The sequence below is a fragment of the Cyanistes caeruleus genome, chromosome 35 (assembly GCF_971803275.1).
Source record: "Cyanistes caeruleus chromosome 35, bCyaCae1.hap1.1, whole genome shotgun sequence".
Taxonomy (NCBI): Eukaryota; Metazoa; Chordata; class Aves; order Passeriformes; family Paridae; genus Cyanistes; species Cyanistes caeruleus.
Window position 1 is genome coordinate 123,631 of NC_141736.1, and position 24,889 is coordinate 148,519.

Here is a 24,889-nt window from a genome sequence, read left to right on the forward strand (position 1 = left end):
GCCAATGGGAATAATGGGAATAATGGGAATAATGGCAATGGGATAATGGGAATAATGGGAGTAATGGGAATAATGGGAGTAATGGGAATAATGGGAATAATGGGAGTAATGGGAATAATGGGATAAAGGGATAATGGGAATGGCAATAATGGGATTGGGATAATGGGATTGGGAATGATGGGAATGGGAATAGGGGTGAGAATGGGAATTCCCTGACATTGGGATTTTGGGGTCTTTTTTAGTGGGAATTCCTGGGATTTTGGGGGATTTTTGAGGCGCTGGAGGAGGCTCTGGAGAAGTTGAGGCTTTTGGGGTAAAAAACGCCCAAATTGGTTCATGTTCAAACCAGTGATTTTATTGGGGAGCTGGGAGGGGGTGGGAGGAGCAGATTTGGGGTTTCCTGGAATCTTTTGGGAGGGATTTGGGTTATTTTCGATGGATTTGGGAGGATTTTGGGGTCATTCTGGATCCTTCAGGTGCAAAATTCGGCATCGCGGCGCCAAAATTCCAGGAAAAATTCCTTTTTTCTTTTTCCTTTTGAGGGATCTGTTAAAAACCACCCCAAAACAGGTGCAGAGAGGCAGGAATTCAGCAATTCCCGGGTTTTTCACAAATCCAGCGGTGGAATTCCGAGCAGCGCGCGTTGACCCAGAGCCCCCGGGGGCCGATGGTGCCGCAATCCTTCAGCTCCCTCTCCGAGTCCTCCAGCCACACATCCCAAAACCTGGGGGAAAAAACGGGAAAAGGGGAAAAAAACAAAAAAAAAGGAATTAAAACATCCCAAAAAAAATCCTGGTTTTGGGGTGGGAAACTCTCCCGAAATCCCGTTTGTTCCAAGGTAAAAATGAAACTGGGAGTTTCCTCCCAAATCAGGAATTTCTTCCCCAAATCAGGATTTTTTTACTAAAATCGGGGTTATTTTTAAAACCAAAAAACCGGGGATTTTTACTGGAAGCCAGGATTCCTCCTGCTAAAAATCTGATTTTTTGAGAAGGAAAATTGGGATTTTTTTTGTTTTGTTTTTACTAAAAACTGGGATATTTTTTTTCCCAAAAACGGGGATTATTTTTTTTTTCCTCCCAGAAATTGGGAATTGTACCAAAACTGGGGAATTTCACCTGAAATCGGGATCCTCCCCGGTGACCCAGAGCCACTTCCCCTCCTGCTCCCTGTCCGTCACCCCCAGCCAGTAGGAGCTGCTGCGGTTGCTGTTCTCCAGCAGGAACACCTGGAAAAAATTCCCAAAAAACCCCAAATCCGCAATTCCCGAGGGCTACGGAGCGAAACCCCCGGGTTTCGGGGGGAAAAGGGCATTTTTTGGGTGTTTAGGGGTTTTTTTATTGAGTTTTCATCCGACTGCGATCTATTGTGGGTTTTATTTGAGTGGGTTTTAATTCGAGTTTTATCCAGCATTAGTTCCGTGGTTATTTATTAATTTATTGATCAGTTAATGCTGCTATTAATTAATTGTTCATTTGATTTGGGACTGAGTTGAGGTTCGGGGTTGATTTGGGGTTCGGGGTTGATTTGGGGTTCGGGATGGATTTGGGGTCCAGGATGGATTTGGGGATTTGGGATGGATTTGGGATTTGGGGTCTGGGATGGATTTGGGGTTCAGGATGGATTTGGGATGGATTTGGGATGAATTTGGGGTCCAGGATGGATTTGGGGTCCAGGATGGTTTTGGGATGGGTTTGGGGTCCAGGATGGATTTGGGATGGATTTGGGGTCCAGGATGGATTTGGGGTCCAGGATGGATTTGGGGTCCAGGATGGATTTGGGATTTGGGGTCTGGGATGGATTTGGGGTCCAGGATGGATTTGGGATGGATTTGGGATGGATTTGGGGTCCAGGATGGATTTGGGATTTGGGGTCCGGAATGGATTTGGGATTTGGGATGGATTTGGGGTCCAGGATGGATTTGGGATGGATTTGGGGTCCAGGACGGATTTGGGGTCCAGGATGGATTTGGGGTGCCCCCTCACCTGCTCCTCCTCGGAGCTGACGACGGCCAGGTGCGCTCCCAGGTCGCCGCAGGCGTTGCGGGCGCTGCCCCAGCTCAGGGAATCCCGGGAAAAGGAGTAGCAGCTGTTCCCATGGGATTTCCATCCGGCCTGGCACCGCCGGGAGCTCCTGGCCTGGCACAGCAGCTCTGGGAAAACACCGGGAAAATCCCCGGGGGAAATCCCAGCTTCTCCTCCGGGATCATCCCAGGGGCTCCCCACGAGGAAACGCCTCAAAACCCACGGGAATCCTCCCAGTTTTCCCGTCGGAACGGGAATTCCAGGTGGGGGGATTTTGGGGGGGGATTACGGGGGTTTGGGGGAGTTTTTGGGGGGGATTTTGGGAATTACCGGTGAGTTCCTGCAGCTCCAGCTGGTGCTGGTGGATCCCGAACTGCAGCCGGGTCTGCTCCTGCTGGACTGGGAGAGATCCCAGTGCTCCCAGTACAGCCCAGTGCTCCCAGTACAGCCCCTTCCCCACGGCTCTGATCCCCTTTTTCCCCTTTTTCCCCCCGGAATTCATCAATTTGTCAGCGGTTGAGGCTTTGCCCGATTCAATCCCATTTTTAGCCCGGCTCTCCCGAAGGATTTTCCGCCCTTTCCGTCATTTTTGGGCGGAAATAAAGGAATTTGTTCCCGCTTTTCCAGGGGAATCCCCATCAGGAAAAGCCCCAGTGTGGGATAAATCCCAGCATTTTGGAATCTGGGCTGATCCTGGCTGGAATTGGGGAAAAGGGAGGAAAAACAGGGAAAAATCAGGGGTTTCCCCCCAAATTTTACACCAAAAACGGAGCTGGAAAAGGTGAGAACCCCCAAAATCAAAGTTTTCCTGGATGTGATTCCAGGACTTACCAGAATCCCAAATTCCCGACAAATTCGACTTCAGGAGCTCCAGTTCCGCGCTCATTTCCTTGTCTGGAAGGGAAATCGGGGGAAAGAAACTGGAATTCCTGGGAACTAAACCTCAAAATTCCCATTTTTGGGTGGAATTCACCCCAGAATTCCCATCCCAGGTGCATTCCATCCCCAAATTCCCATTCCAGCTGGAATTAAACCCCAAATCCCCATTTCTGGGTGGAATTAAACCCCAAATTCCCATTTTTGGGTGGAATTAAACCCCAAATTCCCATTCCAGCTGGAATTAAACCCCAAATTCCCATTTTTGGGTGGAATAAACACCCAAATTCCCATTTTTGGGTGGAACTGAACCCCCACATTCCCGTTCCCACCGGAATTCCGGGCCCACTCACGCTTCCCGATGGCCACGGCCAGGAGCCCCCCCCAGGCCAGGGCGCTCAGGGCCACCAGCAGGGCCAGGACGGCCACCAGGGCGGAATTCCCGGATTTTGGGGCCAAATCCTGGGATTTCGGATCCGAGTCCCGGGAACTGGGGCTGAATTCCTCCGGATCCTTTGGGGATGGGGCTCGGGAAGAGCCCGGAGGCCCCGCCAGGAGGTAAACGCCTGTTGGGAAGGGGAATTTTAGGGAATTTTGGGGAATTTTGGGATCAAATCCCGATCCAGGGTGTTCCAGGGAAATGCGGGAAAATTGTTGGGATTCCAAATCTGCCCCGTTTATGGATTTTTTTTAGGGAAATTTGGACTCAAATCCCCAAAATTTCGCTTCCTGAGGTGGAATCAACCCTAAAATTATCATTTTTAGGCGGAATGAAATCCTAAAATTCCCATTCCAGTGTGGAATGAAACCCTGGAATTCCAAAGTTAATCCATTTCGGGGCCAAATCCCAATCCCAGGGAATTTTTGGGATCCACCTTTGGCGGGGGCGCCCTGATCCGAGCCCACCACGGAGACGTCGTCGTAATCGTCCTCGAAGCTGTCAGGAGACGCTGGAAAAACGGGAAAAACGGGAAAAACTGGATTTTAGGAGCACCGGGAATCCCGGATTATTCGGAAAATGTCCCAAAAAATCGCAATTCCCACGGGGATTTTCCCATTTTCCCTCCTTTTTTATGGATTTTATCGGTTTTTATCCCTTTATTCCCAGAGCTCTCCCCTTTTCCCTTTGGGAATTCCCAGGTTTTTCCACGCTTTTCCCTCATTTCCCCCCCAGCAAAACTGACATTTTTAACAGGAACCAATTCCTTTGTTTTCTGCCCCAATTAACTCAGCCAGCGGCTTCAAAAATTCCCAAAATCCGGGGAATTCCCTCAAAACCACGGGAAGGGTTTTAAAGTCTTATTTTTAAAGAAGTCCAAGGGGGGAAAAATCGACTTTTCCGGGATTTTGGGGCCAGAGGATCGGCAGAAATTCCCAGTCCTGGCTGAAAATTAATCAGGAATTCCATCCTCCCCCCCAAAAAATCGGGAATTTTGGTGCTTTCCATGAAGGGTTTGGGGCTGGGAAGGTGCAAATCCCATCCAGAAATTCCCTCAGAGCGGGATTTCTGGGGGTCTTGGATTTTTTGACAGTTCTTGACAGCAGGATCCCAACTTGGATCAAAATCCCGCAAAATTCGGGACATTTTGGGCCAAAGGAGACAAAAATTGACCCCAAAACCCTGGAAAAACCCCGGAAAAACCCCGAAAATTGGGAAAAAGAAGAATTTACCTGGTCTGAAGTTTCCCACCGGGGACATCTTCCCGGGCACGGAGTAAATCGCTGCCGAAAACGGGGAAAATGGGGAAAAAATGGGGAAAAAAACCGGGAAAGGAGCACTGGGAACAACGGGAGCATCCCCCAAAATCCCCACGGGGAACTCGCTAAAAACCCCGCTAAAATTGAGGCAAAACCCGCGGATTTTGGGGCTCTCGATGGCCCCGGGTTCATCCGAGCTCCAGCGACCACAGAGGGGATGAAATCTCCCAAAAAAGGGGATTTACCCCCAAAAAAAGGGAGAATTTGGGGATTTAACCCGGTAAAAACGGGGATTTGGAGGCTCAACCCAGAGAAGGGGCGGGAATTGAGGATTTTCCCCGGAAAAAGGGGAAATTGGAGGATTCCCCCCCAAAAGGGGTGCGGGGGTTCAGCCCGGGCTCGGGGTTTACCTGGCTGCCGCAGCAGGCGCTTGGGGCCCAGCCAGTTGCCGTAGGTCTCCTGCCGGGCCATTTGGGCACCCCAAATCCTCGCTCGGGTCCCCCTCGGGCACGGATCCGCCCAAACCCGCCGCCTCCCCCGGGATTTGGGGGGAAAACAGCTGGATTTGGGATCGGGGAGCCGAGGGATTCCCCAGATCCACCGCGCTGCCGCCGGCGGCTCCGGGACGCCCCGAAACGCCCGAAATCCCGAATTTCCCTCCCGTGCGGGGCGAAACCGCAGATTTCCCAGCTGCTGCCGTCAGCCACAGGGTTTTGGGGTAAAATCCCGATTTTTGGGGGGTAAACCCCCAGAATTTTGGGGGTAAAACCCCAGTTGCTGGGGCAGAATCCCGAGTTTTGGGTTAAAAGCCCGGATTTCCAGCTCTGGGTGTGAGAGCCGCGGTGACACCGGCGCCGCGCTTGGGCACCCCCGAGCTCCGCATTTGCATTTTCTACCCCAAAACGCTCCCAGCCTCGTTTGCACCTCTCTCGCTTCCCCTTTTCGGGTCTTTTTTAACCCAAAACCTCCGAGGAGGCGGCAGCGACGCTCCCCCGCCTGAATTTCCGGGGAGTTTGGTTAAACTGCAGCCAAAATCCCACGGATTTGGAGATTTCCCTGATTTCCTGATGAAAAACCTCAAAAAAAAATGGGAATAAACCCCCAAAATCCCCTGGAGATTCCCCAAAATCCCCCCCTGGGGTCTCGCCTTTCTCCCCCCGGGGCTGGGCCCCGCCCCCGCTTTGGGGAGGATTTGGGGAGGATTTTGGGAATCGCTTTTGGATCTTTCCCCAGAAAAGAAAAAAATCTTTTCATGCCGGGGCCGGTTTTGCCAGATTTCCCCCTTTTTTTCCTGAATTTCCCGTTTTTCCCCCGGGGATTTTTCCCTGGTTTTAGCCAGATTTCCCCACTTTTTGATGGATTTCCCCACTTTTTGATGGATTTTCCCTGGTTTTGCATCCAATCCCCTTTCCCGGACCCCCAGGTGGATCCAGGCGGGAAAACCCCATTCCAGATGTGACCCCCCCACCCCAATCCAGATGTGCTCATACCTCTGATCCAGATGTGAATTCCCCCGATCCAGCTGTGGCTATCCCGATCCAGCTGTTGCCGATCCAGCTGTTCCCATTCCAGCTGTTCCCATTCCAGCTGTTCCCGCTCCAGCTGTGGCTATCCCGCTCCAGCTGTTCCCCATTCCAGCTGTGTCCGATCCAGCTGTTCCCGCTCCCGCTGTTCCCGCTCCAGCTGTTCCCATTCCAGCTGTTCCCATTCCAGCTGTTTCCGCTCCAGCTGTTCCCGCTCCAGCTGTGGCTATCCCGCTCCAGCTGTTCCCATTCCAGCTGTTCCCCATTCCAGCTGTTCCCCATTCCAGCTGTTCCTGCTCCAGCTGTGGCTATCCCGATCCAGCTGTTCCCGCTCCAGCTGTTCCCCATTCCAGCTGTTCCCGCTCCAGCTGTTCCCGCTCCAGCTGTTCCCATTCCAGCTGTTCCCCATTCCAGCTGTTCCCATTCCAGCTGTTGCCGATCCAGCTGTGGCTATCCCGATCCAGCTGTTGCCGCTCCAGCTGTTGCCGCTCCAGCTGTGGCCGCTCCCGCTGTTCCGGACTACAGCTCCCGGCAGCGCTGCCGGCGGCATCCCAGGAATTCGCGGCCCGGGATGGCGGCGCGGCCGCTGCGGGGCCCTTCGCTCTGAGGGTCCCGGGGGGGCTCGGGGGGGTCCCGGGGAGGCTCCCGGGGGTCCCGGGGGTGTCCCCGGGCAGGCGGCGATGGCGGAGCCGCTGCTGCGCCGAACTTTGTCCCGCCTGAGGCGCCGGGAGCGCCGCGGAGCCGGGAGGGCGGAGGCCGAGGAAGGAGGTAACGACCCCCCCCGCAGCGGGAACGGGACCCCGGGAACGGGAAACCCCCCCGGGATGGGACCCCGGGAACGGGAAACACCCGGGAACGGGACCCCGGGAACGGGGAACACCCGGGAACGGGACCCCGGGAACGGGACCCCCCCGGGAACGGGACCCCCCCCTTTCCCCGAAAAAGGGAAACCCCCGGGAATGGGAAACCCCTCGCCGAGTAAGGGACCCCCTGGGAACGGGAGACCCCCGAGGATGGGACCCCCCCGGGAGGGTCCGGCTGGAGCCCCCTGCTCACCTTTGGGGTCCCCGTTGGGGTTTCAGGAGGGTCCCGCCGGAGCGGCCGCGAGGAGCCCCAAAATCACCGCGAGGAGCCCCAAAATCACCGCGAGGAGCCCCAAAATCATCGTGTGGAGCCCCAAAATCACCGCGAGGAGCCCCAAAATCATCGTGTGGAGCCCCTAAATCATCGTGTGGAGCCCCAAAATCATCGTGTGGAGCCCCAAAATCACCGCGAGGAGCCCCAAAATCACTCTGGAGAGCCCCCAGCCCTTAAGGAAGAGCCCCAAAGTCACCGCGAGGAGCCCCGAGCTCGGCGGCCGGAGCCCGACGGGGCCGAGCCGCGGGAAGAGGCGGAGGCCGGGAGCGGCCCCCCGCTTTTGGGGGGTCCCGGGAGACCCCCCGGGCCCGGCGCGTACCTGCAGAGCCTGGAGCGCAGCAGCCGCCGCTGGGTGCTGGCCGGGAAGGGCGCGGAGGACGCGGGGGCCACCGGGCACGGCGACAGCGGCGCGGCACGAGGGGACATTTGGTACAACCCCATCCCCGAGGATGAGGATGACGAGGGGACCCGCGGGGAGGGGACCCCGAAGGGTTTGGGGACAACGGAGGGACACGGAGACCGCGGAGAGGAGGCGGGAGCCGGGCGGGGACAGGCCAGCGGTGAGGGGGGGACATTGTCCTGCTGTCACCTCCCCCCGACCCTCGCGGTGTTCCCCGCGCGTCACCGGCCCTGTCCCCGATGTCCCCACTGTCCCCCCTGTCTCCCCTGTCCCCTGTGTCCCCACTGTCCCCTGTGTCCCCACTGTCCCCTGTCCCCAATGTCCTCACCTCCCCCTGTCCCCAGTGTCCCCTGTCCCCAATCCCTGTCCCCACTGTCCCCAATCCCTGTCCCCACTGTCCCCAGTGCTCCCCAAACTCCACGGTCCACACCCCCAGCCCCCTCCCCAGCCCCCCCAGCGCCCCCCGCTGACCCCTGCGCCCCCCGCCCCACAGGGAAGCCGCCGGAGCCCCCCTCGCCCCCCGGCAAGGGCCGCCCCCTCCCCAAATGCAAATCCCCGGGCCCGGTGCGGCGCCTCTCGCTCAGGATGAAGAAGCTGCCGGAGCTGCGGCGGAAGCTGAGCCTGAGGAGCCCCCGGCCCCGCGACCCCGATGGGGCTGGGGGCTGCCCCTCGCCCCCCGAGTCCCGCCGGGAGTCCCGGAACGTCATCAGCCGCTACCACCTGGACAGCAGCGTGGCCTGGGCGCTGCCCCGCGGGGGCTCCGGCCGGGCCGGACACCGCAGCGACGGCGACTCCCCGGAGCTGCCCGCCCGGCCCGGGGGTCCCGGGGGTCCCGCGGATCCCGGCTTGGATCTGGGGGCGTTCCGGCCTTACGAGGACCCCGCCGCGAGGGGCTCGGCCGTGCTGTCCGGCCTGCTCAGCGTCCAGCTGCGAGGGCTGCGGCCGGCCTGGCCGGAGCGGCTTTTCTGCGTGCTGCAGGTGGACGGAGCGAGCCGCGCTCGGACAGCGCTGCTGGCCGGAGGGGCCGAATTCCTGCGGCTTGACCACTGCTTCAACCTGGAGCTGGAGCGGGCGCGGCTGCTGAGCGTGGCCGTGCTGGCCTGGGACGGCTCGGCCGGCAGGAACCGCCTGCTCTGCCACGGCACCGTGGGGCTGGCGCGGCTCTTCCAGGGTACCGGGGGGCACCTGGGGGGGATTTGGGGGGTCCGATTCCCACCCTCGGGTGTCCCTCTGGTGACCCCGGGGGTGTCCCGCTGATGTCCCCGTGTCCCCGGGGGTGTCCCGCTGACGTCCCCGTGTCCCCGCAGGTGGCCGCTCACAGGCGCTGGCGCTGGCTCTGCGGCCGCGGGCTGTGCTGTTCTGCCGCCTGTCGCTGTCACCGTCGCTGTCACCGTCACCGTCACCGCCGCGGGTGGCCCCGGGCCCGCGAGTGTTCGGCGTGGAGCTGTCACAGCTGGTGGCGCGCGAGGGACACCCGGGACAGGTCCCGCTGCTCGTGCTCAAGTGCCTGGCCGAGATCGAGCGGCGTGGGCTGGCGGTGAGTGCGGCCACCGAGTGACCAGAGTGACCACAGTGACCAGGGGTGACCGGGGATAACCAGGGAATGACCAGGGGTGACCAGGGAGTGACCGAGGGGCGACTGAAGCCAAGGAGTGACCGGGACTGGGGGTGACCGCTGATGACCGGTGGCCGGAGAGTGAGTGGTGGCCGGAGAGTGACCAGCAGTGACCCGCAGGTGGTGGGGCTGTACCGGCTCTGCGGCTCGGCCGCGGCCAAGAAGGAGCTGCGGGACGCCTTCGAGAGGGACAGCGCGGCCGTGGCATTGTCCGAGCAGCTCTGCCCGGACATCAACGTGGTCACCGGTCAGGGGGACACGCGGGGACATCCCGGGGGGGGAACGCGGGGGGAATTTGGGGTTGAAAGGGAGGGATTTGGGGGTGAAAAGGGGGGTTCCTGGTGTCAAGAAAGGGGGTTCCAGTACTGAGAAGGGGTTCCCAGTACAAAAAATGGGATCTCCAGCCCAAAATGGGATCCCAGCCCCAAAATGGGACCCTGGCCCCACAACCGGGACCCCCCCGTGGTGTCTTGCAGGGATCCTGAAGGATTTCCTGCGGGAGCTGCCGTCCCCGCTGGTGCCGCCCCGGCTGCAGCGCTCGGTGCTCGAGGCCATGGCCCAGAGACCCCCCCGGGACCCCCCCGGGGACCCCGCGGCGCTGCTGGAATGCCTGAGACCCCCGGAGAGGGTGGGAAAGGGATTGGGAATGGGGAAGTGGGGTGGGAATGGGATTGGGAATGGGGAAATGGGGTGGGAATGGGATTGGGAATGGGGAAATGGGGTGGGAAAGGGATTGGGAATGGGGAAATGGGGTGGGAAATGGGATTGGGAATAGGCAGAACAGGAATATGGGAATGGAATGGGGAAAACGAGGGTGGCAGTTTGGGAATGGGTGGAAAAGGGGGTGGGAATGAAGGAAATGGGGAAAATGGGAAATGGAAACGGGGCTGGGAAGGAGGGGGAAGGGGGATGGGGCTGCGCAGGTGTCCCTCAGGTGAGACCCCCCCCCGGGTGACGGCGCCGCTGTCCCCGTGTCCCCAAGGCCACCCTGCGGCGGCTGCTGTCACACCTGAGCCTGGTGGCCGCGCTGCAGCGCTGGAACCGCATGGGCAGCCAGAACCTGGCCGTGTGCTTCGGGCCCGTGCTGCTGCCCCCGCACACCTGCGCAGGTGAGGCCGCACGGCCCCGGGGCCAGCAGGGCCAGCAGGGCCACCCCCCGGGCCAGCAGGGCCACCCCCCGGGCCAGCAGGGCCAGCAGGGCCACCCCCCGGGCCAGCAGGGCCAGCAGGGCCACCCCCCGGGCCAGCAGGGCCAGGAGCCCGCAGAGGACGCGGCCGGAGCCGTGGATTTCAAGCGGCACCTGGAGGTGCTGCATTACCTGCTGAGGGTGTGGCCAGGTGAGGGGACACCTGGGGAGGGGACACACCTGGGGAGGGGACAGGGACTGCCCCCCACTGACCCCTGTCCCCTTCTGTCCCTGCAGTCCCCCCGCTCCCTGCCTGGGCCGAGGCTCCCCGGGGTCGCCCCTCGGCGCTGGCCCTGCGTGACCCCCCCGCGGTGGCCCCGGGTGACCCCGCCGTGGTGGCCCCGGGTGACCCCCCGGTGGTGGCGCGGTCGCGGCCGAGGGGTCCCGAGAGCCCCCCCAGCAACCGCTACGCGGGGGATTGGAGCGTGTGCGACCCCCGGGGAGCGCCCGGGGACAGCGACGGCGACACCGCGGGGACAGCGCCCCAAATCCCGCCCCAAACCCTGCCCCAAAACCCGCCCCAAAACCCATCCCAAACCCTGCCCCAAAGCCCATCCCAAACCCTGCCCCAAACCCTGCCCCAAATCGCGCTCCAGACCCCGCCCCAAAGCCCGCCCAGGCCCCAAACCCGGCCCCCACCCCAAAACCTGCCCCAAATCCCGCCCCCACCCCAAAACCTGCCCCAAACCCCACCCCAAACCCCCCCCGGGACCCCGCCCCACACGCCGCTGCTCGGGAATTTGGGGTCGGGGCCGGGTTTGGGGCTGGGAGAGGATCTGGGGTCGGATTTGGGGCCGGTGACAGATTTGGGGTCGGGGTTGGGGTCAGGGGCGGATTTGGGGGCGGATTTGGGGTCGGGGTCCGGGCCCCGCCTGACTTTGAAGGATTTCGATGCCCTGATCCGGGAGCTGGAGCGGGAGCTGGGGACACGGCCGGACGTGGGGCTGTGACATCGGGGACATCGGGGCGACACCGAGGACATGGCCCCCAAAATCCCCCCCCCAAAATTCCCACAAAAATCCCCCAGGAATGTGGAGCCCCCGTCCCCAAGGCCACCAATGTCCCCTCAGTGTCACCTCCGGGGGGGAGGGGGTGCCAAAAGTGTCCCTTGTCCTCTCCCCCCCACCTTTGTCACTGCCCCCAAATTGTCACCGGCAATAAAGGACACAGCTCTTTATTCCCACGGTGCCCAAAGTGTCCCCAAGGGTGGGGGTGACAGTCCCACAGTGTCCCCAAAGGGGGGTGACAATCCCAAAGTGTCCCAAAGGGGGGGTGACAGTCCCATGGTGTCCCCAAGGGGGGGGGGGTGGTGGTGCCCCAAGTGTCACCTGGGGTTGGGGACAATGCCCGAAGTGTCCCCAAGGAGGGGGTGACAGACCCTGAAGTGTCACCTGAGGGGAGGTGACAGTGGCCAGAATGTCACCTGAGAAGGTGACAATCCCCAAAATGGCCCCTGCCACCCTTTGGGGCCACTCTGGTGACACTTGGGGACACTTGGGGACACTCAGACCGAGATGGAGCCCTCGCGGAAGTCGCTCCGGCCCAGGAGGGCGTTGACGAGGACGGGGTGGCCTCGGTGACACTCGGCCTGCGCCGCCTTCAGCACGGCCACCAGCCTGTCCCCAACGTCCTCAGGGTCCCCTCCGGTGTCCCCAGCGCTGTCCACGACGAAGCCTCGGCCCCCCAGCGCCGCCGCCACCGCGTGGTAATCTGGGGACACACGGGTGGCATTGTCACCGGGGGTGGCATTGTCACCGGGGGGTGGCACAGGGACAGGGGGTGGCACAGGGACAGGGGGTGGCACAGGGACAGGGGGTGGCATTGTCACTGGGGGGTGGCCTGAGCTGCGGTCCCCTGTCCCCTCAGTGTCCCCTCAGTGTCCTCCCACGTCCCCAGTGTTCCCCGGTCACTTTGCAGTGCTCAGCAGTCAGTGGTCACTCAGTGGTCACTCAGTGGTCAGTGGTCAGTGGTCACTCAGTGGTCACTCAGTGGTCACTCAGTGGTCACTCAGTGGTCAGTGGTCACTCAGTGGTCAGTGGTCACTCAGGGGTCACTCAGCGGTCACTCAGTGGCCAGTGGTCACTCAGTGGTCAGTGGTCAGTGGTCACTCAGCGGTCACTCAGTGGTCCCTCAGTGGTCACTCAGCGGTCACTCACCGCTGTAGCTCAGGCCGCAGCCCACGGCGCTGCCCAGCATTGGGAGCTGCTCGCGGCTGATCTGGGTCCAGCCGGCGTCGTTCCCGACCAGGGCGATCACCGGGACCTGCGGGGACAGCCACAGTGGGACAGGGACAGGTGACACCCCCGGGGACAGGTGACATCCCCAGGGCCTCGCTGAGGGCCGGGAGAGGGAAGGTGACACCCCAGGACAGTGACAGTGACAGTGACGGTCACCTTGTGGCGCACGAAGGTGTCGAACTCCATCAGGCTGAAGCCCAGCGAGCCGTCCCCGTACAGGATCCACACCTGGGGACCGTCCCCAGACGTCACCCGTGTCCCTGGCGGGTGGCCCCGGGGACCCTCCGGCCCCCCAGTGTCCCCTCATGTCCCCCCCGGTGTCACCTCAGCCTCGGGCCGGCAGAGTTTGGCCCCGAGCGCGAATCCTCCGCCCACGCCCAGGGTGCCGAAGGGACCTGCGGGGACAGCGGGGACATTGGGGACATCACATCACCGCACAGGGGACATTGGGGACATCACATCACTGCCACCGGGGACAGCGGGGACATCACATCACTGCCAGCACGCAGGGGACAGCGGGGACATCACTGCCACCGCACCACGACACCACCGGCTGTGTCCCCGCGTGTCCCCACAGCCCCACGGGGTCCGGCCGTGTCCCCGAGCTGTCCCCGAGCTGTCCCCGAGCTGTCCCCGGGGTGTCCCCAAGCTGTCCCCTGTCCCGGGGGTGGCCGTACCGGGGTCCAGCCAGGCCAGTGGCCGGCGGGGCCGGACGATGTAGGCGGCGGTGGCCACGAAGTCGCCTCCGTCGGCCACCAAGAGGCTCTGGGGGGGCAACACCTGGTCCAGGGCCTGCAGCAGCGCCAGCGGGTTCAGGTGACACGGGGGGGGCACCGCGGCCTTGTCCCTGCGGGAAACGGGGAATGAGGGGGGTCTGACCCCAAAAATCCCGGGAAAAGGGGAATGAGGGGGGTCTGACTCCAAAAATCCCGGGAAAAGGGGAATGAGGGGGGTCTGACCTCCAAACCCCCCCGGGACCGGTTGGGAAGGGGAGCCCCAAAATCGGGAATGGCATCGCCCCCCAAACTCTCCTCACTGTCCCCGTCCCCTCACCGGTTCCGCTGCTCCTTCTCCCTCTCGGCCTCCCGGAGCCGCTCCAGCCATTCCCGGGGGCAGGAGAAGCCCTGGAGGCTCTGGGCCAGCGCCACCACGAAGGACGCGGGGTCACCTGCGGGACCCCAAAGTGTCACCAGGGACCGGCCCGGCTGGGAACGGCCCCAAACCGGCTCCGTTCAGCCCCAAACCGGCTCCGTTCAGCCCCAAAATGGCTCAATTCGGCCCCAAAATGGCTCAATTCGGCCCCAAAATGGCTCAATTCGGCCCCAAAATGGCTCAATTCGGCCCCAAAATGGCTCAATTCGGCCCCAAAATGGCTCAATTCGGCCCCAAAATGGCTCAATTCGGCCCCAAAATGGCTCAATTCGGCCCCAAAATGGCTCAAATCGGCCCCAAACTGCCTCGTTCTGACCCAAAACCGCCTCATTTGTGTCCCCAGAGCCCCGGTTCGTGTCCCCCCCGGTCCCGGTTGGTGTCCCCAGGGTCCCGGTCGGTGTCCCCAGGGTCCCGGTCGGTGTCCCCTCACCGTGCACCGCCAGCCGCGGTTTCCAGAACACGTCCGCGTTCCGCAGCAGCTGCGCCCGGTCCCGGTTCGCGGCCACCACGGCGGTGCCGCGGCCGAAGAGGCGCCCGTAGGACAGGCGGAAATCGCAGACGGTGCCTGGGGGCACAGCCGGGGCTCAGGGGTGTCCCCGCGGTGTCCCCCCGGTGTCCCCGCGGTGTCCCCGGTGTCCCCCCGGTGTCCCCCCGGTACCTGCCAGCAGCACCAGGTCGGCGGCGCGCAGCGCGTCGCGGCGGTTCTGCCGCAGGAGCAGGGGACACTCGGGGGGCAGCAGCCCCCGCGCCGCCCCCCCCAGGTAGCAGGGGACACCGAGGGACAGCAGCGCCGAGCTGGGGACGGGGGGGGGCAGGTGAGGGGCTGGGGGGGCCAAAGCGGCTCGGTTCGGGCCCAAACCCGGCTCGGTCCCGGTCCCAAACCCGGCTCGGTTCGGCCCCAAACCCGGCTCCAAACCCGGTCCCAAACCCGGCTCCAAACCCGGTCCCAAACCCGGCTCAGTCCCGGTCCCGAACTGCCTCGGTTTGGCCCCAAAATCGGTTCGATTAGGTCCCAGAAATTGCTCAGTTAAGACCTCAGCCCCTCCCAGCGCCCGCCCAGTGTCCCCAGTCCCTCCCAGTCCCTCCCAGTCCCTCCCAGTCCCTCCCAGTCCATCCCAATCCCCTCCCAGTGTGCCCAGTCCCCCCAGTCCCTCCCAATCCCCCCCAGTCCCCCCAGTCCCCCCCAGTCCCCTCCCAGTGTGCCCAGTCCCCCCAGTCCCTCCCAATCCCCCCCAGTCCCCCCAGTCCCCCCCAGTCCCCCCCAGTCCCCTCCAGTCCCCCCCAGTCCCCCCCAATTCCCCTCCCAATCCCCCCCAGTCCCCCCAGTCCCTCCCAGTCCCCCCAGTCCCCCCAGTCCCCCCAGTCCCCCCCAGTCCCCCCCAGTCCCCCCAGTCCCCCCAGTCCCCCCAGTCCCCCCGTGCCCACCGCAGCTCCTCGGCCGGAGTCGGGGGCAGCAGGGCCTGGCTGCCCACGAGCACCAGGGGCCGGACAGCCCGGCTGAGCAGCTCGGAGCAGCGCTGCACCTGGGAGTGACCCCAAAAGGGCCGGGATTAACCCCAAAACCTGCCCCGGACAGCCCCAAAACACCACTGACCCCAAAAGGAACGGGATTAACCCCAAAACCTGCCCCGGACAGCCCCAAAACACCACTGACCCCAAAAGGGCCGGGATTAACCCCAAAACCTGCCCCGGACAGCCCCAAAAACACCACTGACCCCAAAAGGGCCGGGATTAACCCCAAAACCCCTAATCCATCCCAAAAATCCTCCAATCCATGCCAAAAACCCCATCCCCAACCCTACAAACCCCAAAACAACCCCCAAGAAAACCAAAAAATCAACCCCCGAAAAGACCCCAAAACCCCATAAAATCCCAATAAAAAGAAACAAAAATCAACCCCCCCAAAAAACCCCCAAAATCCACCCCAAAGCCCCAAAATCCACCCCAAAGCCCCAAAATCCACCCCAAACCCCTTCAGCCCACCCCAAATCCCCAAAATCCACCCCAAACCCCTTCAGCCCACCCCAAACCCCCAAAATCCACCCCAAACCCCTTCAGCCCACCCCAAACCCCCAAAATCCACCCCAAACCCCTTCAGCCCACCCCAAACCCCCAAAATCCACCCCAAACCCCCAAAATCCACCCCAAACCCCTTCAGCCCACCCCAAACCCCTTCAGCGCACCCCAAACCCCAGAGATTCGGGGTTTTCTCCCCATTTTGGGGTCCCCACCTGCTCTGGGGTGGCTTTGGGGACGCGCAGGGGCAGCGGGGTCAGGTCCCGCGGCTCCCAGGCCCCGGCGAAGAGATTCTGCAGGTAATTCCCCAGGTACCTGCGGGGTTTGGGGGGCTTTTATAGGATTTGGGGCTTTTATAGGATTTGGGGGTTTTAATAGGATTTGGGGGTTTTTCGGAATTTTTTTTAATTTTTTGGTGAGGTTTTTATGGGGTTTCAGGGATTTTTGGGTTTTTTTTGTTTGTTTTTTGTTGTTTTGTGGAGGTTTTGGGGGGTGAGGTTTTAGGATTTTTTTCGTTGTTGTTTGGGGTTTTTTTTTTTAATGATCTGATTTTTTTTTTAGGGAGTTTTTTGGAGGGTTGGGATTTTTAGAGGGGATTTTTGGGGTTTTGGGTGTTTTTTTGGCGGGGTTTATGGGTTTTGGGGGGGTTGTTTTTGGTGATTTTTTGTTTTTCATTATTTTGGGGGGGGGAATTTTTTGTTTTTTGAGGTTTTTGGGGGTGGTTTTTTTTTGTGGGTTTTTGTTGTTTTTTGAATTTTTTTTGTTGGGGGTATTTTGGGGTATTTTTGGGGGTGGTTTTTGGGTATTTTTGGGGGTGTTTTGGAGGTATTTTTGGGGGTGTTTTTGGGGTATTTTTGGGGTGTTTTGGGGGTGTTTTTGGAATGTTTTTGGGGGTATTTTTGGGGGTGTTTTGGGGGTATTTTTGGGGTGTTTTGGGGGTATTTTTGGGGGTGTTTTTGGGGTATTTTTGGGGTGTTTTGAGGGTGTTTTTGGGATGTTTTTGGGGTATTTTTGGGGGTGTTTAGGGGGTATTTTTGGGGTGTTTTGGGGGTGTTTTCTCACCACTGGATGAGTTTCCCCCGCAGCCCCCGCGGGGTTTTGGAGCCCCCGAGCTCCTTCTGGACCACGTGGAAGGGGTAGAGGACATCGATGGGCAGCTCCACGAACACGGGGCCTGTGGGGCACCCCAAAAACCCCAAATCCGCGGGGATCACCCCAAAACCCCTTCAAGGGGGTTTGAGACCCCAATTCCCACAGCAGGACCCCCCCAAAAACCTCTGGGAACCGACCCCAAACTCCTCAAACAGCCCCAAAATTGTCCCCGTGTCCCCAAAACTCCATCCCCAGACACCCCAAAAAACCCCCAAATCTGTGGGGATCGCCCCAAAATCCCCCTGGGAATCAATCCCCGTCCCACGGCTGATTTGGGGGTCCCTCCTCCCCTAAAATCCTCTCCGCGGGAATTTTGGGAATTCCTCCCCTCCCGAATTTCCCCCAGAGCAATTCTGGGGTTCCCCCCCCGTCCCCAAACTCCTCACGGGGGGAGATTTTGGGGTTCCCTCCCTCCCGGATTCCCCAGCCCATCTGGGGACCCCCAACCCCGGGGGAGTTTTGGGATTTCTCCTTCCCCAAACCAAATCCCGGGGGAATTTTTGGGTGGGGATTTTGGGGGAATTTCAGGGGATTTGGGGGGGATTTGGGGGGGGATTTTGGGGGAATTTCAGGGGATTTTGGGAGGGATTTTGGGGGAATTTCAGGGGATTTTGGGAGGGAATTTGGGGGGATTTTGGGTGGGAATTTCAGGGGATTTGGGGGGGATTTTGGGAGGGATTTTGGGGGAATTTCAGGGGATTTTGGGAGGGATTTGGGGGGGATTTTGGGGGGATTTCGAAGGAATTTGGGGGGTATTTTGGGGGGTATTTTGAGGGGATTTCGGGGGATTTCGGGACGTCGCCGTGTCCCCACCGGGTGTCCCCTCCATGGCGGTGGCGATGGCCCGGCGCAGGGTGGGGACGATGTCGCGCACGGCCCGGACGGAGAGCGCGGATTTGCAGAGGGTCCGGAACAGCGGAACCTGCGGGATGTCCTGGAGCGCGCCCCGGCCCTGGAACCGGGAACGGGAACCGGGAATGCGGGAACGGGAACCGGGAATGGGAACCGGGAATGCGGGAACGGAAATGGGAACCGGGAACGGGAACCGGGAATGCGGGAATTCGGGAATGACCCCCTGGGATTCTGGGAACGGCCCTTGGGAATCCGGGATCGGCACCGAGAGTACCGGGAATGGCACGGGGAATGACGGGGAATTCGGGAATGGCACCGGGAATTTGGAAAAGCCGGGAATCCGCTGGGGGAGGGCATTTTTTGGGATGTCCGCACCTTCTGCAGGGAGGCGGCGGCGCCGCCCAGGAGCAGCAGCGGGGACTCGGCCATCTGCGCGTTCTTGACGGCTGTCACCGCGTTGGTGACACCGGGACCCGCCGTGACGGCGGCGACGCCGATGCGGCCTGCGGGGACAGCGGGGGTGGCACCGGGGGGACACCGGGGGGACACCAAGGATGGCTCTGACCCAGGAGGGGACAAATGGGGACAAACCCCCCCCCCCCGCCTTCCAAGTCCTTGACACCTCTCAGGTCACCCAAGGGGGGACACCCCAAAACCCCCCGTGGAGCCACCCCTCCGTGCCACCTGCACCCCCTGGGGACAGTTGGGGACAGTTGGGGACAGTTGGGGACAGCCCTGGCGGCGCTGACCCGAGAGCCGCGACACGGCGTCGGCGGCGAAGACGGCGGTGGCCTCGTGGCGCGTGTCCACCACGCGGACCCCGATCTTCTCGCAGGCCACCAGCACGGGCGAGATGTGGCCGCCGGGCAGCGTGAACAGGAACCGCACGCCGTGCGCGCGCAGCACCTCGGCCACCAGCTCCCCGCCGTGACGGGGACTCGCCGCGTCCACCTGCGGGGACACGGGATGGTGGCACCTGTGCCCAGTGTCCTGCGTCCCACCTGTGCCACCTGTGTCACCTGTGCCCAGTGTCCTGCGTCCCACCTGTGTCACCTGTGTCACCTGTGCCCAGTGTCCTCAGTGTCCCCAGTGTCCTCTGTCCTACCTGTGCCACCTGTGTCACCTGTACCAAGTGTCCTCCATCCCACCTGTGCCACCTGTGTCACCTGTGCCCAGTGTCCTCAGTGTCCTGCGTCCCACCTGTGTCACCTGTGTCACCTGTGTCACCGGTGTCACCTGTGCCCAGTGTCCTCCATCCCACCTGTGTCACCCGTGTCACCTGTGTCACCTGTACCAAGTATCCTCAATGTCCTCCATCCCACCTGTGTCACCTGTGTCACCTGTCCCCAGTGTCCTCAGTGTCCTGCGTCCCACCTGTGTCACCTGTGTCACCTGTGCCCAGTGTCCTCCATCCCACCTGTGTCACCCGTGCCACCCACCCCCCCCACCCCAACATCCCCCCCGTGTCCCCGCTGTCCCCAGACCTTGTGGCACAGGCGGTAGAGGAGCCCGAGGCGCTGGGCCACCGTCAGCAGGGCCAGGGCCACCAGCCCGGCACAGGCACAGCCCAGCACGGCCACCAAATCCATGGGACGGGCTGCAAAGGAACGGGGCCACCGTGGGAACCCCTGGGGACACCTGGGGACACCTGGAACCCACTGGGGACACCTGGGGACACCCTGGGGCCACCTGGGGACATCGGGAACCCACTGGGGACACTGGGAATGGCCTGGGGACACCCTGGGGCCACCAGAAGTGACAACAAATGACACAAGGGACATCAGTGGGGACATCAGTGGGGACATCGGGGACACGGAGCAGCCCCAGGCGCGGTGGCAAACACGATTTTCATTAATTAAACCCGGATTAATTACAGCGAATTAACCGAAACCAAATTAACCGTATCAGCCGGATGGGGATTAATTAATTGATTGATTGATTAATGATTAATGCCACGTTAATTGAGCTGGGATTGACTAAGCCCAGTGGATTGTACCCAGATTAAGTTCGGATTAATTAAACCCATCTGGATTAATTGAACCGAGATCAATGGAACCCAGTGAACTGAACCTAGTTTAATTAATTAGACCGGATTAATTAAACTCTGGATTAATTAAAGCCAGTTTAACCAGTCCCGGTTTAACCAGGCCCGGTTTATCCAGGTCCCCGCCCACCTCATCTGCATAACCACGCAGCCGATTTGCATAATTAAACACTCATTTGCATATTCATACAAACTCCTCAGATAATGACCCCTAATTAAGAAATTTCGCTCCTCCCTCGAACATTCCTGGAATTCCCAAATTCCCCCTTTTTTTGCCCCAAAACCCGGCGGGAAAAATGCGGCCGAAAGTGCCCAAACTGGGGCAAAAATCCCCAATTTTGGGACGGGGGGGACAGCGAGGGGACAGCGAGAGGACAATGGGGACAAACGACCTCGGTCCTGCCCGGGTCTGGGTCTTTGTCACCCCAGGTGTCCCCCAGGTGTCCCCAGGTGTCCCCCCCAATGCCCAGGACCCTCCCCAGGTGTCCCCTGACCCTTCCCGTGTCCCCACAAGGCCCGGATCCCCCCCCCCGGTGTCCCCTCAGTGTCCCCAGACCCCCCTGTCCCCCCTGTCCCCCCTGTCCCCCCTGTCCCCTCACCTGTCCCCTCACCTGTCCCCTCACCTGTCCTTCCTGGAAGCGCCGCTCGCGCCGTGGCCCCGCCCACACCTGGAGGCCCCGCCCGACCGCGGAGGTCACGTGACTCCAACTGCCCGCAGCGCCGCCCTCGCTTCCGGGTCGGCGCGGTGACGCCCTGCGCGCGCGGGGCGCTGATTGGCGAATTGCGGGAGGGGGCGCGGCCAAGCGTGAGGGGCCGGGAAACGGGCGGGGCTATATGGAAAGGGGCGTGGTCGAGGGGCGTGGCCTGTTGGGGAGACACCATCCCCCAAATTTGGGGGGGGGCGATCAGGGGGTCTCGGGTGGGGGAGGGCGGAAACTTTAAATTAAAAAATTAAATTTAAAAGCTTTAAATTTAAAAGTTTTCGGATTCGTTTGTTTAAACTGGGTCCCCATGGGGGGGTCCCATTTTGGGGGGGGGGTCTCTGCCCAAGGGGGTCCCGGGTGTCCCCAGCCCCCCTCACCCCCTCCCCCAATGTCGCCTGTCCCGGCCAGGGGGGACAAAAATTCCGTCCCCGCTCCGCGCAGGAAACTCCGGAGGCGAAATCCCCGCGGGGGGTGGCGCTTTGGGACACCTGGGGACATTTGGGGACACTTCCCATCCGCCGTGACGTCACCGCCGGGTGAGTCCCCGAAACCCCCTCCTCGCCGGTGTCCCCCCGCCCACGGTGTCGCCGGTTCCTCGCGGCTCTGTCCCCGCCCCGCTGCCACCCGGCCCCTCCCCGAATCGGTTCGTCCCTCCCCGGTGTCCCTGTCCCCTCCCCGGTGTCCCCAACCCCTCCCCGGTGTCCCCGTCCCCTCCCCGCTCCTTTCCCTGATGTCACTGTCCCCTCCCCGCTGTCCCCTCCCCGCTGTCCCCTCCGGGTCCCGTTAAAAGCCAGCCTCGCTCCGCTCTGTCCCCGATGTCGCCGCGATGTCGCCGCTCGCCGACCCCGAGAATCCCCCGCCACCCCCGTGCCCCTGCCGGTGCCTCTGCCCGGACCGGGACCGGGACCAGCACCGGGGACAGAGCTGGGGACAGAATTGGGACCGGGAGCAGCACCAGCCCCGGGACCAGCCCCGGGACCAGCAGCAGCCCCCGGCCCGGTCCCGGTCCCGGTTCCGCCGCCTGCTCCCGGCCCTCGCCGCTCTCGCCGCCGCCGCTCTCGGAGCCGCCGCCGCCGCCGCCGTCCTGGGCACGCTCCGGGGGCAGCCCCCGGCCAAGGTGGGCACGGGGGGGGTCCGTCCGTCCGTCCGTCCGTCTGTCCGTCTGTCCTGAGGGCTGGGCGGCCGCGCGTCCCGCGGCCCGAGTGTCCGGGTGTCCGGGTGTCCGTTTGTCCAGGTGTTTGTTCAGGTGTTCAGGTGTCCGTTAGTTCCGGTGTCCGTTTGTCCAGGTGTTTGTTCAGGTGTTCAGGTGTCCGTTAGTTCCGGTGTCCGTTAGTTCAGGTGTTTGTTCAGGTGTGCCTTTGTTCGGGTGTTTGTTCAGGTGTGTCCGGTTGTTCCGGTGTCCGTTAGTTCAGGTGTTTGTTCAGGTGTTCCGGTGTTTGTTCAGGTGTTCCGGTGTCCGGTTGTTCCGGTGTCCGTTAGTTCAGGTGTTTGTTCAGGTGTTCCGGTGTCCGGTTGTCCAGGTGTTTGTTCAGGTGTGCCTTTGTTCGGGTGTTTGTTCAGGTGTGTCCGGTTGTTCCGGTGTCCGTTAGTTCAGGTGTTTGTTCAGGTGTGTCCGGTTGTTCCGGTGTCCGTTAGTTCAGGTGTTTGTTCAGGTGTTCAGGTGTCCGGTTGTTCCGGTGTCCGGCTGTCCATCTGTCCGGTTGTCCAGTTGTCCCGGTGTTTGACTGTCCAGGTGTTCGTTTGTCCAGGTGTCCGGTCGTTCCGGTGTCCGGTCGTTCCGGTGTCCGGTTGTCCATCTGTCCGTTCGTCCAGGCGTCCGCCCGCCCGTCCACGCGTCCATTTGTCCATCCGTGTGTCCATCTGTCCACCCGCGTGTCCGTCCAGGTGTCCCTGTGTCCATCGCCGCGCCCACCCCTCCTGTCCCCTCTCGGGGGACACGAATGTCACCCCCCCCGTGCCTCAGTTTCCCGCAGTCCCAAATCCCGGAATTTTCCCTTTTTCCCCCCAAAAATCCCCCCGGGGGGCGGGGCCTTCAGGAAGTCCCCAAATCCCGGCGGGACCCGGCGCCACTTCCCCTTCCCGGGGCGGGGGTTGGGGACACTGGGGACACCTTGGGGACATTGGGGACCCTCCCGCTGAAATTGTCCCTCCTGTCCCCTCCCCCTCAGGCTGCCACCGCCGCCCACGTCCTGCTCAGTGCCGGTAAGTCCCGGATGTCCCCCTGTGTCCCCTCCTGTCCCCTGTGTCCCCTCCTGTCCCCCCCCATGTCACCTCCCCCCCCCAACCCGCCAAGTCAACTCGAAATTGTCACTCGGGCTCCTCGCAGAGGAAGTGTCACCTCCCCGATTGTCACCTCCCCGGTGTCACCTCCCCCGCGGCATCCGGGGGTGGCACAAGCGGCGTCACGGAGTGTCCCCATGGTGTCAGTGTCCCCATGGTGTCACGGAGTGTCCCCAGGGTGTCCCCATAGTGTCAGTGTCCCCAGGGTGTCACGGAGTGTCCCCAGGGTGTCACGGAATGTCCCCGAGGTGTCACCCTTGGTGTCACCTCCTCCCCTCTGTCCCCTACCCCACCCGTTGTCCCCTCTGTCCCCAGCCTCACCCAGTGTCCCCTGTTGTCCCCAGGCTGTCCTGCTGTCCCCCTGCCCCTGTCCCCAGGCTGTCCCCAGTGTCCCCCTGTCCCCCTGACCGCTGTCCCCTGTCCCCAGGCTGTCCCCAGTGTCCCCCTGTCCCCCTGACCGCTGTCCCCTGTCCCCAGGCTCGCTGTCACTGCCGCTGTCCCCAGGCTGGCACTACGAGGACGGTGTCCAGGGCGTCTTCCTGAGCGGTGACATCCGGCCCGGCACCGCGGGGACACTGCGGGTGACATCGGGTGGCCTCTACCTCCTCTACGGCCAGCTGGGTGTCACCTGCACGGCGGCCACCTGTCCCCAGGGCGGTGTCACCCTGCGGCTGCGCCGCGCCGTGTCCCCGCGGCCGCTGCTGGCTGTGCCACTGACCCTGCCGGCCGCGGCCGGGGGCCACCAGCAGCGGTCAGCGCTGGCCCAGGCCGTGGGACAGCTGTGGCCTGGGGACATCCTCAGCCTGGAGCTGGTTGGGGACACCGGAGGGGACACGGGCGGGTGGCAGCTGGCGCAGGACGAGCGCGAGGGCAACTTCGTGGGGCTGCTGCGCATCGCGGGGGGTGACAGCAGGTGACACCGGGTGACACCGGGGGTGACAGCGGGGGTGACCCTGGGTGACAGCGGGGGTGACGTGGGCGTGGCTGGCCTCGTGTCCTGCTGGTCACCTGCCAGCACGGGGCTTGGGGACATCCAGGACTCGAGTGTGGAGGTTTGGGGACATCAAGGACGTCGGTGGCATCCATGGCTGGAGATTTGGGGACAAGGGACACCGGTGGCATCCATGGCTGGAGATTTGGGGACAAGGGACGTCGGTGGCATCCATGGCTGGAGATTTGGGGACAAGGGACACCGGTGGCATCCATGGCTGGAGATTTGGGGACAAGGGACGTCGGTGACATCCATGGCTGGAGATCTGGAGACGAGACCCCCCCTGCCCAGAGCTTTGGGGACATCAAGGGACACCAAGTGACGCCTGTGGCCTCCGCAGCCGGAGATTTGGGGACATCAGGGGACGCCACCGGCCCTCCCGCTGGTGCCTGGGGACATTCGGGGACCTCGTGGACGCAGTGCTGGACACTTGGGGACATTTGGGGACCCGGTGCTGGACACTTGGGGACCCTGGGGCCTCCTTGGGGACATTGGGGACACTTTGGGGGGGCCCTGCTGCCTCCTACCCCTCCCCCCACAGCTGGCCTGGGGGGGGGATCCTCCCCCCTAAATTATTACCCTTAATTATTTATTAATGAATTAATAAATTTATTTATGGATTATTTAGGGTGGCCCTGAGGGACCTCTGGGGGTCCCCAGCTCCAAATCCCCCCCAAATTTCCCCCAGAACCTCCTGGACCCCTCGAGCGGCTCCGGAAAGTTCCGGAAACTGCGGGGGGGGGGGGGGGGGGGGGGCTGGGCTGGGATATGTGGGGTGCAGGGCCTGGGGTCACGTGACCCCTGTGGTGTCCTTGTGTCCCCTGTGATGTCCCCGTGTCCCCTCTGGTGTCCCCTGTGATGTCCCCACTCACCCCATGTGTCGCCTGTGATGTCCCCGTGTCCCCTCTGGTGTCCCTGTGACCCCTGTGATGTCCCCATGTCCTCTCTGGTATCCCCATGTCCCCTCTGGTGTCCCCATGTCCCCCCACGTGTCCCCCCCAT

The 24,889-nt window shown here is 61.9% G+C and overlaps 4 protein-coding genes across 8 annotated transcripts; 2 read left to right on the top strand and 2 right to left on the bottom strand.

Annotated features, from left to right (window-relative positions):
• Positions 1 to 333: 333 nt before the first annotated feature.
• On the bottom strand, positions 334 to 6,176 carry LOC111922647 (asialoglycoprotein receptor 2-like). 2 transcript variants are annotated; one of them, XM_023918173.2, is made up of 9 exons: positions 5,009 to 6,176; positions 4,572 to 4,622; positions 3,776 to 3,850; positions 3,254 to 3,466; positions 2,856 to 2,918; positions 2,355 to 2,418; positions 1,986 to 2,152; positions 1,119 to 1,228; positions 334 to 724 (listed from the first exon to the last, which is right to left on the bottom strand). In XM_023918173.2, exons 1-9 carry the CDS (start codon positions 5,067 to 5,069, stop codon positions 608 to 610), a joined length of 921 nt encoding a protein of 306 aa, XP_023773941.1. In that variant the 5' UTR covers positions 5,070 to 6,176; the 3' UTR covers positions 334 to 607. The 2 variants fall into 2 exon arrangements, with proteins under 2 accessions (XP_023773941.1, XP_023773940.1); XM_023918172.2 differs by having other exon boundaries at positions 2,355 to 2,423; positions 5,009 to 6,175.
• On the top strand, positions 6,118 to 11,636 carry LOC147647597 (rho GTPase-activating protein SYDE1-like). Its single transcript, XM_086871431.1, has 8 exons — positions 6,118 to 6,889; positions 7,204 to 7,818; positions 8,152 to 8,829; positions 8,966 to 9,195; positions 9,394 to 9,520; positions 9,750 to 9,901; positions 10,256 to 10,610; positions 10,697 to 11,636. The coding sequence occupies exons 1-8, from the start codon at positions 6,802 to 6,804 to the stop codon at positions 11,407 to 11,409; spliced, it is 2,958 nt and encodes a 985-aa protein (XP_086727557.1). The 5' UTR covers positions 6,118 to 6,801; the 3' UTR covers positions 11,410 to 11,636.
• On the bottom strand, positions 11,618 to 21,169 carry HACL2 (2-hydroxyacyl-CoA lyase 2). Of its 4 annotated transcripts, none has more exons than XM_086871442.1 (16): positions 20,524 to 21,166; positions 19,353 to 19,465; positions 18,618 to 18,819; positions 18,244 to 18,371; positions 17,830 to 17,968; positions 16,927 to 17,038; positions 16,080 to 16,179; positions 15,274 to 15,371; positions 14,507 to 14,643; positions 14,279 to 14,413; positions 13,750 to 13,864; positions 13,374 to 13,543; positions 13,021 to 13,091; positions 12,853 to 12,924; positions 12,616 to 12,721; positions 11,618 to 12,169 (listed from the first exon to the last, which is right to left on the bottom strand). In XM_086871442.1, the coding sequence occupies exons 1-16, from the start codon at positions 20,792 to 20,794 to the stop codon at positions 11,964 to 11,966; spliced, it is 2,175 nt and encodes a 724-aa protein (XP_086727568.1). In that variant the 5' UTR covers positions 20,795 to 21,166; the 3' UTR covers positions 11,618 to 11,963. The 4 variants fall into 4 exon arrangements, with proteins under 4 accessions (XP_086727568.1, XP_086727569.1, XP_086727571.1 ...); XM_086871443.1 differs by having other exon boundaries at positions 20,536 to 21,165; XM_086871445.1 differs by lacking the exon at positions 12,616 to 12,721 and having other exon boundaries at positions 20,536 to 21,169.
• Positions 21,170 to 21,202: 33 nt separating this feature from the next.
• Positions 21,203 to 24,508, top strand: LOC147647599 (uncharacterized). The gene is made up of 3 exons (XM_086871459.1): positions 21,203 to 21,733; positions 22,785 to 22,818; positions 23,374 to 24,508. The coding sequence occupies exons 1-3, from the start codon at positions 21,443 to 21,445 to the stop codon at positions 23,811 to 23,813; spliced, it is 765 nt and encodes a 254-aa protein (XP_086727585.1). The 5' UTR covers positions 21,203 to 21,442; the 3' UTR covers positions 23,814 to 24,508.
• The last annotated feature ends 381 nt before the right edge of the window (positions 24,509 to 24,889 follow it).

Bases quoted from the DNA above. Each gene is read 5' to 3' on its own strand.
- LOC111922647 (XM_023918172.2), bottom strand. From the start codon at position 5,069: ATGGCCCGGCAGGAGACCTACGGCAACTGGCTGGGCCCCAAGCGCCTG. The intron at 2,919-3,253 runs GTGAGTGGGCCC...TTTCCCTTCCAG, and splicing joins GGCCGTGGCCATCGGGAAGC to ACAAGGAAATGAGCGCGGAA. The intron at 1,229-1,985 runs GTGAGGGGGCAC...AATTTTTTCCAG, and splicing joins TCAGCTCCGAGGAGGAGCAG to GTGTTCCTGCTGGAGAACAG.
- LOC147647597 (XM_086871431.1), top strand. From the start codon at position 6,802: ATGGCGGAGCCGCTGCTGCGCCGAACTTTGTCCCGCCTGAGGCGCCGG. The intron at 6,890-7,203 runs GTAACGACCCCC...TTGGGGTTTCAG, and splicing joins GGCGGAGGCCGAGGAAGGAG to GAGGGTCCCGCCGGAGCGGC. The intron at 10,611-10,696 runs GTGAGGGGACAC...CTGTCCCTGCAG, and splicing joins CCTGCTGAGGGTGTGGCCAG to TCCCCCCGCTCCCTGCCTGG.
- HACL2 (XM_086871442.1), bottom strand. From the start codon at position 20,794: ATGGTGTCTCCCCAACAGGCCACGCCCCTCGACCACGCCCCTTTCCAT. The intron at 19,466-20,523 runs GTGAGGGGACAG...GTTCCTTTGCAG, and splicing joins AAGGACAGGTGAGGGGACAG to CCCGTCCCATGGATTTGGTG. The intron at 16,180-16,926 runs GTGAGAAAACAC...CAAACCCCGCAG, and splicing joins CGGGGGAAACTCATCCAGTG to GTACCTGGGGAATTACCTGC.
- LOC147647599 (XM_086871459.1), top strand. From the start codon at position 21,443: ATGTCGCCGCTCGCCGACCCCGAGAATCCCCCGCCACCCCCGTGCCCC. The intron at 21,734-22,784 runs GTGGGCACGGGG...CCTCCCCCTCAG, and splicing joins GGGGGCAGCCCCCGGCCAAG to GCTGCCACCGCCGCCCACGT. The intron at 22,819-23,373 runs GTAAGTCCCGGA...CCCTGTCCCCAG, and splicing joins CCACGTCCTGCTCAGTGCCG to GCTCGCTGTCACTGCCGCTG.